The sequence below is a fragment of the Schistocerca nitens genome, chromosome 4, assembly GCF_023898315.1.
Source record: "Schistocerca nitens isolate TAMUIC-IGC-003100 chromosome 4, iqSchNite1.1, whole genome shotgun sequence".
Classification (NCBI taxonomy): Eukaryota; Metazoa; Arthropoda; class Insecta; order Orthoptera; family Acrididae; genus Schistocerca; species Schistocerca nitens.
Genome location: NC_064617.1, coordinates 817,285,019 through 817,297,643, shown reverse-complemented (window position 1 = coordinate 817,297,643; position 12,625 = coordinate 817,285,019). Strand labels below are relative to the sequence as shown.

The window sequence follows — 12,625 nt, the reverse complement described above, 5'->3', positions numbered from 1 at the left end:
GAGCACAGAAACACAAACTGATGCTAACAGTTGCTCTGTGTGGGAACATCTAGCCATGAATGGGATGAAAATTAAGTGATTGGAATCAGCATCTCCTTGTGGCCTTAATGAACTAGTTCTTCTCTGCACAAAATGTATGTGTGGACAGTTCATGTTTGCTCTGGACCATTTGTTTTCATAGGCTTGTATGTTGCCAGCTGTCTGATTGTGTGATGTATTTAGATTCTGCTTATCCTGTGTGTGCGGTTCCATTCCTTATCTCATTTTTAAAAAAAATTGTGGACATGTTGGAATTTGTGTGTCACCTTCTCATTTACAAACATCATGACAGGAAACTTCGAGAGTTTGCACTTTCACATAATGTCTTATTTGTCATGTTATTCTTGGCTGTTTATATGTACCAATTTTTTAAAATGTTTCATGAACTTTAAAACTGCCCTGTACCTGTGGCAATAATGCAATAGGCAGTTAAACAGAAATTCACTGAGAATTTGTTCATCCACGAATTAATGGCGTCATCATTTCGGTTATGTTCTTTTTTAAATAATTTCATTCTCATTCTTGGTAAAATAATGTGGATCTACCTTCTGTAACTAATTTAATATCTTTGTGTGAAACTAAATATATTTGCAGTAATTTGTGTTTGACATCTTCAAAAAGCAGACATATTTGGTTTCAACAACTAAATAAATTCTGCCATAAAAGATGCAGTTGAGAAAAATATGTACCTCACAAGTGAGGGTACTGACACATATATAAAAAGAATTACTTTACTTTCCTATTCTACACAGAATTAAGGTTTTCTTTGCAGAAGACTGAAATTTATATTGTGCCATGAAATGATCTGCAAGTTTGCAAATCAAACAGATCAGAAAATGTAGCAAAAATGTTTCATTAACTCTTATATGTTGCCTACAACCTACATTAAAATAAAAATTAAATTTAATGCCAACCTTTTTCAAATACAGGAGACTGTAGGTCTGATGTAAGTGTTCAGAATTTTGATCAGTATATTAAAATTCCAGTGGTTTGATGAACAAGTGGAAGGCAGCAAAAAATATAAAATAGTTATTAGATTCATAGACAGAAGTTATAAATTAGACACTAATTGTGAAAAGACAATGTACACATGTATGTCATGCATGGCATGTGTGTTAGTTACTGTAAAGTGCACACACTTTGATGACATGCAAAAACACACACACACACACACACACACACACACACACACACACACTTGCACAATTTATAGGCATAAAATAATTCAAAGTATGTAACTATAATAAAGAAGATTGTAGAAAATGGCAGCATTTCATGGCATCACAGTTAACTGCACAAATAAGTATGAAGTTAGGAGAGCCAGTATGTGGATAAAAATCTAAAAAGCTAAGAACTGATGCTGCAGTAACACCAAACACTGATGACACCATATCAAAGGGTTTGCATAAAAGAGATATAGAACATATACTGCCAAAATACTTAGGTATTTGTGTGTTTTATTCATGCAGTAGGTGAAAAATAGGTTCATTTAACCCGTTGTTGCCTGACGGTACTTAAAAGTACCAGTAAGTTTTGACTCTCATTATTTTCTCGTGGTGCAGTTTCGTGATCTGAGAGCCTGTTGGTACGTAACAGTAACTCTTCTCTACTGTTTCATAGATGTTACTGTGCAATACATAGACCTCTCTGGCGGTCAGAGCTTGAAACTGTTTTTCGCGCGCTGCTGTGAAAACAGAAGATTGTATGTGCTTGTTTCCATGGTGTTGCCTGAATCTGTGCGCAATTTATTGAAACTTCCGTTGAATTTCCATTGTACGTACTTACTTTCTTTGTTTTTTTATAATAGTTTGAAGCATTACATTGCAAGTGAATGAGAGAAAGTGGAAATTATAAGGCGGACTTATTAGTACCGTCAGGTTGTGCAAACACTTTATTGTAGCAACAATGCGTTACCTCTCACTAGTTGTTCTGTCCACTTTTTCTCAAACAGAAATCGGTAAATACATTTGCCTGTGGAACAATTAGAAAAATGTCTAAATCAAATCACAGAGAGTCATCTTTAGACCTAACAATATTTCAATGGAAGGAAAATAAAGTAGTGTATTTTGCGTCAACTTCCATGGCACTGAACAGAGCGTAGTGACAAGAAAACAGAAAGATGGAACTAGTATGACTATACCATGTCCAGTTATTGTATGTGATTACAATAAAAACATGGGTGGTGTGGATCATGCAGACAGATTACGTTCAACGTATGGTCTTGACAAGCGATCAAAGAAATGGTAGCACCGTCTCTTCTGGGGAGCAATACAAACTGCTTTTGTCAATGCTTATGTCATTTTCAGTGATATACATGGGGCACTGCCACTGCTGGAATTCAGGTGTCCTGTGGCACTAATGAATGAACAGCAAGTGCCAAATCTCAAAAAGAGAAACTCTGGTAAAGATGAAATAACTCTCCCAAAGAGAAGGAAGGATAACTTTTCTGTTCCGAAGGATGTACGTCTTGGCATCCGAGGAAACCATTTTGTAGTGTTCAGTTGTAAAAGAGGACGATGCAAATGTGTGCGAAAAATAAAATTCAGTCGAGACCTCATTCACAATGTAGTACATGTAAAGTGTATTTGTGCTGCAATGAGAAAAAGAGCTGTTTCCTACAATTTCATGAGGTATCACTAAATATGTGATATGTATATACTGTCAAAAATGTATAGCTAAGTTACTATGTATTGGGAAGTTGCTCTAGGATAAATTTATGCGAAATTTAAAAAAAAAATATTTAGAAATATATTTCTGTTAATTAATTTTCTAATGTAAGAAAATTTAATATTTATGTGGAATAAAGCACAAGTTATAAAAATTGGAGCATTTTTCTGCGCATGTTGTGATTCTGTCCATGGAATCTGTAGGTACTTCTGAGTACCAGGAGAGAAAAAAGTTGTGAAAAATAAAATAAAATTTTACAAAAAATCCTACCGTCATTTGAGGCCACAATAGCATAAATTCTGCAAAGAAAATGTTAAAAAGTAAATTTTTTCTTATGTCAGGAAACAAAGGGTTAGCCACATTTTCTTCTGATTTCTTCAATGGCAAACCACTGTAAAATGCACAACTGAGGATCCTTTCATTGCACCACTTACTAATGTCTAGTCCCATTCCATCTCTAGTCAAGTAGTTTGACTATTTACTACCTCTGTGTGAGTTGGTATTTATTAAATTAAGAGCTGACAAAACCAGCATTGCCCAGGTATTAATTTTGCCAATTTTCTATTAGAAAGGAAACCTTAAAAGTGCTCCTGCAGTAGACTCAGTGTGAGATGATCCTGGACAGTTTCTGTATACTGGGCACAGCTGTTTTGAGTCTACAACAACTGTTTTGCATGTCTACAAATCAGTTTTGTACACACCTCTATGGAAATGCCTCTTCACAGCTCTGTAGATGGCTATTATTTTTGCCTACATCAGTCTGTGCTTCACAGTTGAAAATTGTCAAAAGCACTGCCAGGTGTCAGGGATTTCCTTAAGTGGACTTGACTGTAGGAGGAGTATTTTGTAGTAAAGAATATATGTATAAAAACTTCATGCATGATGTGGTATTTTTTCCGCACTTCTCAGTGTTTATGATGTCATATCTCTTGAACTAAGTGTCATACAATGAGATGTTTGTGTAGGTACATTTAGCAGCATATGTGTATACTGTCTGCAAAATATGTTGCAATTAGAGTTAGTTGCAAAGAAGTAATAAATTTAAATGTCATGTATGATTCAGCAGTTTTCTAAGTGTGTCAGTGTTTATGACATCATATATCCTTAACTATGCATGGTACCATGATATAATTTTGTAGGAGCAGTTTGTGACATATGTGGATACTGTCTGCAAAATTTATTATAAACAGAGTGAATAGTTAGAAGTAATAAATTTAAATGTCATGCATGATGCAGCAGTTTTCTATGCATCTCATTGTTTATGACATAATATCTCCCAAACTATAAGTAGGTAGTTCTTACATTCTCAGAAATTGTTGCCTGGCTGTAAGTTTGATTGAAAAGAGCCCAGCAGTTTAGGAGGAAGGTGGACCGAACACCCCACCCCCCGACCACACACACACACACTTCCATTATTATAATATGTATGGATATCCTGAGGTCACCATGAGAGCATGAATGTATGTGCTGATGAGTGCTAATATATTACACCCTGCAAACCATTCATTGAATTTCCTCAGCACTTTTTACAAAATATATAGAGTTTTTCTTCTGGTGATTGCCTACTTAGAGTCTGCAACCTTTATGTAACTCTCATGTGAAGCAAATGAGATAATGGCTATCAACACCTCTTTATACAAGATCCAGTCACATTAGTCTGACCACTGCTTATGTTCAAAGTCAACATGCTATAGCCACTCAGATGGCAGGTAGCTGAGGAAGGTATATAAAGCATGTTGGGGGACACAAAAAACAGTGCAGTTGTAGTCATAATGCGGAAATGGAGTGATTTATCTGACATCAAAAAGGGCATGATCATTGGTTTTACGTCCGAGGGTGTTAGTGTTTGTTAAACAGCTGAGTTTGTAAACTGTTCCCATGCTGCTGTGGTTAAAGTATACCATGCTTGACAAAAGAGCACTATCAAAAACTGGCGCAGAGGCAACTGTGGTGAACCACAGGCCAAAGATGGAAGGTGTGAATGATAGCTGTGGAGATGTACTTGGTGAATAGATGTGCAACTGTTGAGTAACTGACCACTCAGATTAACAAGGAGCTATGAACAGTGACTCCTCAATGACCATTCAGCAAATGTTGCTGCCTATGGGCCTTTGCAGCAGATGCCTGGTTGATCTACCCATGCTGATTGCTATTCGTCAGTGTCAAAGGCTGAAATTTGCATGCCAGTACTGCAACTGGGCTTCCACTGAATGATGACAGGTGGCCTTTTCACATGAATCCCATTTTATGCTCTGTAGAACAGATAGCCATTGATGCATGTGGCCCTGCGACAGTCATCATAATGGTCTAGGTTGGAAGACATAGCATTATTGTTGGGAAATGTATCTTTTGCATTCCCTGGATGATCTCATCATTCTGTAAGACACAATGTATAAACACAAGTATGTATCTATCTTTGGGACCATGTAGACCTCTACATACAAGTTGTTTTTTCCTTGGCACAATGGCACCTACCAGCAGGACACTGCAACATGTCACACAGCTCACAATGTACATGCATGGTTCAAAGAGCACCAGTGTGAGTTTACTTTATTCCCCTAGCCACCAAACTCCTCAGATTTAAAGCTAATCAGAATTATGTGGAACCACCTAGAGAGAGCTGTTCACACTATTACTCTTCAGCCAAAAAAAAAATATAGCACTGCTCATCACAGCAATGGAGTTGTCATGGCTGTACATCCCTGTCAGTACCATCTGTAGCCTCACTGACTTTCTTCCTGCAAGTCCGTGCTGCAAAAGGTGGGTATGAAGTTGCATTGATATGACTGGGCCATGTATATAATCATTGGCTCCCCTTAGTCTAACTTTATATGGGCCCTTACAGTTAAACAGTATTTCTTTAGGTATCAAAAAGCATAAATATTATCAACGAGAAGGTTGGTTTGAACATCACTGTTTTTTGCTGGTCAGGTCCCCTTGGAGATGGTACTACGCCTCACCTTCATTTGACTTCTGAACTGTTTTTCCTAGACTAGTAAGGAGGGGTGGGGAGGAGGTCATAATTTGAGACAGGCTGCAAACCATGGTATAAGTTTGCCTTTTTCACATGCACATGAACTTAATTGACACATAAGTGACAGAAAAACTCCTGGAACTGACTGATAGAATGTGAGTCCTGAATCTTTGGATTTGTAGGATCACACATAACTATTCAACTAGAAAATCATATTATACATGTATAATATTAATGCTGTTTGCCACATCCAGGGACTTAGACTTGACTGACTATAAAGGATTCATTACAATGTAGTTGGATATTAATTTTGTGTTTTGTGCCATTTAAGATTTCTCTACACTTATACCTATTTGTGTCAGGTTGTTAATTATCATGATGACTTTAATTCTTATACTGTGAAATGGTGTCAGTACCAGTTTAAACTGTGCATGAAGAAATACACTAATGAGCCAAAACATTATGACTGCGTTTGCAAAAGACACCAGTTGGTGTCTCCATGCAAAAAAAAAAAAAAAAAAAAAAAAAAAAAAAAAAAAAAAAAAAAAAAATTTACAATAAATACGACTGCTCCCCACTACAAGACTGAATGCCACTCAGTGGTATTGCAGGCATATGATGCAGTAAGGAAAGTCATCAGTGGAGCAGAGGCAAATGGGGAATCATTTTAGTGATGATATGGACCACAAACAGGAAATGCCAGTTACCTAAGTGACTTTGACAAAGAGCAGATTGTTGTAGCATAGTGCCTGGGAATGAGCTTCTGGGAAAAAGTGAATCTGTTCAGCTGCTTGCATACTACTGCTGACAAAATCTATGGTAAGTTGTTGAAGGGTGATGAAGTCAAGAGCAGGTGACATGGTATTGACATTAGTGCCTTATCAAATAACATGGAGATTATAGACTTGCCTTCTCTGCAAAGCAGGAGGAGTATAGTGCTAAAGAAGGCACAAATATTTTGGAGCACACTGTTCAGTGCACATTGTTGAACATGGGGCCATGCAGCAGGCAAACCGTACGTGCTCCAATGTGTGACCAATGTCATCGTCAGTTACTACTGCAATGAACACATGACTGTTGAGATTGTAGTCTGGATCAATGGAAACATTTTGCCTGGTCAGCTAAATCATGTTTCTTGTTAACCAGTTTGATTGCTGTATCCAGATATGCCATCATCCAGCTGAAACGCGTACCGTGCCATGGACAGAGGCTGGTGGGGGCATTATTATGCCATGGGGGACATTCACCTGGGTTGCCACGAGGCTTGTGTTAATAATTAAAGGCTCCATGAGAGCTATGGACTATGTGATTGTTGACAACCGGTGTTCCTTCATGGTTGATGTCTTCCTTGATGGCCATGCGAACTTCCAAAAGAAAACTTTCCAAGCCACAAGGCAAGAATCATGCTTCAGTGGTTTGAGGAGCATGATAGTCAACTCATGTTGCTGTCTTTGCTGACAGATTTTACTGATCTGAACCTGATGGAAAACGTCTGGTATGCCATTGAATGCCAGTTCCGTGCCCACAAATCATTGGTCTCTAATTTATGGGCATTGCATGACCAGTGTGTAAACATCTGGTGTTGCATACAACCAGAAAGCTATGAAGGGCTTATTGAGTACATGCCACACAAAATTGCTGCTGTATTGCACTCCACTGATGGAATGAGACACTATTGTTAAACAGGTGGTCATAAGTTTTTGATTCATCATTGTATACAAATCTGCTACACATTACAGAAGTAAACCTTCACCCAGCTATCACAAGAAATGATGTTAAAGTCGAAAGAAACATTTGGATTCCTTTGAAAAATATGGTAAAAAAAGAAATTGACACAAGAAACAAGGAAATGGATTGCTGTAATTCAATTAATGCTGGGGCACAATGCTGGTGGTCATATCCACATGGCCTATATGATCTTCAACTGCTGTTCAAAAATGTAACACTAAAAGTAGCTGTATTCATAAGTGTATGCCACATGTAGCCCTGAACACACTACTGTACCATCTGGTATACAAGGGGGGACCCAAAAGAAACCGGATTGTTGTCATAAAAAATTTATTGATGAACCTTTTTACAAAATTACTTCAGTCACCTTCAAAATACTCTCCATTACATGCGATGTACTTGTCAAGTCTCTTTTCCCACTGTTGGAAGCATGTTTGGAACTCTTCAAGTTTGATATTGTCCAGTGCCCTTTGCGAAGCTGTTTTTACCTCCTCCACATCATCATAACGCTCCCCTTTTAGCGTTTTTTTCATTCATGGAAATAGGAAAAAGTCACACGGGCTAGGTCCAGCAAATACGGAGCGTGGGGGACGACAAACAACCTCTGAAATGCCAAATAGTGGGTCACTTGTAAGGCCGTATGTGCTGGACCGTTGTCGTGATGCAGAAACCAGTCACCTGATTGCCAAAGTTCCGAGCGTTTCCTCTTCACATCCTCTCGCAGATGCCTTAAAAAGTGCTGGTTAACAGTCTGGCCAGGGTTACGAATTCCCGAGGCACAATTCCACGAACATCAAAAAAGACAATGATCATCATCTTCACATTTGACCTCACTTGCCTTGCTTTTTTTGGTCTGGGAGAGTTGGGAGTCCTCCACTGGCTAGATGCTTGCTTGGTTTCTGGGTCATACCCGTAACACCAACTCTCATCCCCTGTTATGAATTTGTTCAAGAAGTTTGGATCATGTGCAATCTCTGTTTTCAAGTCCTGACACACATTCATGTGGATGGTTTTTTGCTCCTGTGTGAGAAGGCGCGGAACAAATTTAGCAGCAACACGACTCATGTGCAAATCCTCACTCAAAATCCGCTGGCACGAGCTCCAACTGATTCCTGTCTCTGCTGAAATTTGGTCAATCGTTTGGCGACGATCCTCGTTGATCTTTTGGCGAACCTTTTCAATGTTCTCCTTATTTCGCCATGTTGAAGGGTATCCAGAATGAGCTTGGTCTTCAACACACATCTCACCACGTTTAAAGCACCCAAACCACTCAAAAACCTGTGTGCGGCTCATATCGCCCTCCTGAAAAGCTTCCTGAAGCATTTGGTGTGTCTGTGTTGCAGTTTTTTTTTAAGCAGGAAACAAAATTTCACACACTCTCTTTGTTCTTTTAAAGTTGCCATAACGATTTTGCAGAGGTAACCCGACAACAGTCAGAGAAACACAATACCACACTTGCACGTTCAGCTCTACGCTGGCGCCGTCTGCACAGCTGTTTCATGAAGGTCTCTACTAGCATGAGAACCCTGCACTACATCTACTAGTGGCAGTGGCCTTGGAGTCCAGTTTCTTTTGGGTCCCCCCCTCGTATATATATCTTTCACTTATAGAAAACAAAATTTCAAGGAAAACAAAATGTAATTTCTTAGAGAGGATTTCTTATGCAGAAAACATTTAAGGCTGTTTATTTTCTTTCTGTATAATGTGTGTAAAATTGTATGCTATTAAGATAGCAGCATTTAAAATTTATTGTATACATCTATTGTCAAGTATTGAAGTCATAGTAATCTTCTACATTCAGAGAGCAAAGATAATACAATGGATTATGTTTTCTGTTGCATAGTATGTCATAAAAAGTGTGTGTGTGTGTGTGTGTGTGTGTGTGTAACACACTTGGAATGCCATTGACACCCTTAGGAGTGTGGTTGGTGTGTGAAAGAGGTGAGATGAAAAATAATAAAAATTTGTTACATCGGTTTCAGAGTCACAGTTTTTAAGATTGGGGGTAGATTAGTGACATGTCCAATGATATTTAACCCATTTTGGAGAAGATGTGGCAGTAAGAAGGATGCGATGTAAAGTGTAACTGTGGAGCACATTGGGAAGTATCATCCAAACTTACACCACAAATGAGTTATTATCTACTGAAAAATACTGAGGAGATAAGGTACCCTGGAAAAGGATTACAGGATCTGCTGAATAGAATAAACAGTCTAATGAGAACAGGATACGGATTGAGAGTAAACCAGGAAAAGACTAAAGTAATGAGAAGCAGCAGAAATGAGAATGGTAAGAAACTTAACATTGCAATTGATGACTATGACGTAGATGAAGTTAAGAAATTCTATTACCTTGGAAGCAAAACAACCCATGATGGATGAAACAAGGAGATACAAAAAGCAGACTAGCTGAAGCTAAGAGAGCATTACTGTCCAGAGATGTCTACTAATATCAAACACAGGCGTTAGGCTGACAATATACGTTTGGAGCACAGCATTGTATGGCAGTGAATCATGGACAGTGGGGAAACCAGAACAGAAGAGAATCAAAGTGTTTCAGATGTGATGCTGCAGAAGAATATTGAAAATTAGGTGGACTAATAAGATAAGGGATGAGGAGGTCCTCCACAGAATTGGTGAAGAAAGGAACATGTGGAAAACATTGATAAGAAGAAACAGAGTTATGTGGCATGTTTTAAGACATCAGGGAATAGTCTTCATGATACTAGAGGGAGCTGTTGAAGGGAAAAAACTGTAGGGGAAGGGAAGACAGGGATTGTAATATGTCCAACAAACAATTGAGGATGTAAGGTGCTAGTACTTCTCTGAGATGAAGAGGTTGGTACAGGAAAGGAATTCATGGGGGAGCTGCATCAAACCAGTCAGAAGACTGATGATGAGGCATTTCACCATCATAATAACAGCATTCCTTCTCCCAAATATGTTCATAACATCAGTCATGGAATACTCTCAGCAACCCAATTTTTGGGGGATGAGGATGGAATGTGGTGATGTGTATGTATAACTCTCAGAGACTTAATGTCTGAAGAATACACTGAAGGGGTAAGGAACCATTAGGGTAGGAAGGAGATGACAGGTAAGAATAATTGAAAAGGATTAGTTTCACCGCAGAGCTACAGTTTTCAATGTTGTTTGGCTGAGTGATGATATTTCTAAAGATATTTCACACATAGCTGTTTGGTGGATGTGAGGAGGGAGTGACATGTAAAACGTAAGTGTGTAATGTTTGGAGTAATTTCAACCAAATTTGTTACACAATTCACCTTCCATATTGAAAAAAGCAATGAGAGTATGACATGCCTAATATCTGTAGGTATGGAGAGGGGAAGGTGGTGACAGAAATAATTGAAAATGATATTAGTTTTATACCCAAAGGCCTTCAGGGTTGCTGGCTGATTGGTGACAGTCATGATGACATTTCACCTCTAGTGGCAAAGTAGGGGTGGCAAATCAGTGACTTAAAGAGAAATAACTGGCCAACACTGAGCAATCAGCTAGTTTCAATATATTCTTAGTCATTATTTGACACACATTTCAGATTTAATTCTGAATAAAATAACAAAAACTGAAAAATAAAGAAGTTTAGAAGATTCAGTTTAATTGGGATCTGAAACTACTATATTTGTATTCACCACTTTTTTGTTATGCTACAGTTATATTTACCACTATTGGTAAATTTTTGGCATGTGATGGACAAGCTATAACTGTAAGCAGGAAATAAACTGCAGCAAGAAGAATACCACATTCTAATATCTTTCTTTTGATTTAAATCTTAAGCACAAAGTAAAGGTGATGTGTCTAGAACTTCTGGAGTTTCAGATCTTTTATTACATAAATTTGCTTATTGTCAGATGGATACCAAGCTGTAATAGAATCATTACATACATAAACTAATCAGGAAGCTCATTTTGGCATGTTTTAAGCTAATAACCATCTCCCACTGTGCTAGCTTATTTTGCATTGTTCTCTTACAGAATTATCTCCAGAATCAATATGGCTGAATAAATTATTTATTTTTCAAAAGTGAGTGGTAAAAAAAAGCTGTGTAAAATAGGTAATTGCACACCATGCAGAGTTATCTTCAAATGTTTTGGAATTCTTACACTCATTTCCCAGTGCATTTATCCAGTACCAGTTTAACTGCAGCTTATATAAGGTTCACACACACACACACACACACACACACACACACACACACATACAGAGAGAGAGAGAGAGAGAGAGAGAGAACACTGTTAACTCTCCCAGCACTTGGGAGTAACAGTGTAATGGAAGTGTGTATGTGGTGTGTGGTGGTGTGTGGTGGTGGTGGTGGTGGTGGTGTGTGTGTGTGTATGTGTGTGTGAGAGAGAGAGAGTGTGAGTTTAGGATTGTGTACAAGAGCTAAGTAGTTTATCACATTTCTTTGTGCCTGTTCTCTGCTCATTGCTCCCATTTGACAAGAAGTAATACATCTTTGTGCTGAAGGTGGGTTACTCCCCATCTTGGTTCTGAGTGATCAGCTCCTTTTCCCAACCTTTCCCAATTGATCCCTATTTTCCCCATGAGAAAGGGACTATTGGTTACTAATGCTAGATAATAATTTTTTTGTTCCAAATGTAGCTTTTCAGTGACATATTTCATTGTTTGCTTTGGTTAGAGGAAAATGTCTCTTATTATAAAATGATATGTGAGTCCTTTTAAGATGTCAAACACAACTGTGCAATGGTTAAAACACTGGCTCACCTATATCTTTTACATACTTAAAATATCAATGTTTTCAAAAAGTATTACTGAACCTTTTTTGTTGTTGATAATATGGTTTATTTTTTGAAAGTTCATTAGCAGTGTACTCAACACATATGTTCAGTCCTCAGTGTTACTATGTGCACTCTAATGAATGCACATTTCTGATCTGCACATACAGTAATGTGTGTAGGCAATAAATTATGGTCATAGGGTGCCCAAAATGGAGCCTTGGTGTTAAGTTTTTGAGAAGCATTAAAAATTTGCTCATTGATATATTTTGAGGTTCCAGTCACAAATTTTAACTTTTAATCAGTTTTCTTACTTTTTTCCGTGTAACTTACGAGAGGTATATTTTTCAAGTAAAATCAGTCTGTATTAAATTGATTTGAGATACCAGTCACAAATTTGAACTTTCAATCAGTTTTTTTACATTTTTCCTTGTAACTTAAGAAAGGTTAATTTTTCAAAC

At 37.9% G+C, this 12,625-nt stretch overlaps 1 protein-coding gene across 1 annotated transcript in view; it reads right to left on the bottom strand.

Moving 5' to 3' along the window:
• Nucleotides 1–12,625, bottom strand: part of LOC126252593 (kazrin) — a gene marked incomplete at its 5' end in the record, with an annotated part of 708,940 nt that overhangs the window by 51,467 nt on the left and 644,848 nt on the right. Inside the window, one exon of the mRNA XM_049953495.1 lies at nt 954–980. Within this exon, the coding sequence (XP_049809452.1) occupies nt 954–980 (27 nt within the window). The remainder of the gene's footprint in view (nt 1–953; nt 981–12,625) is intronic.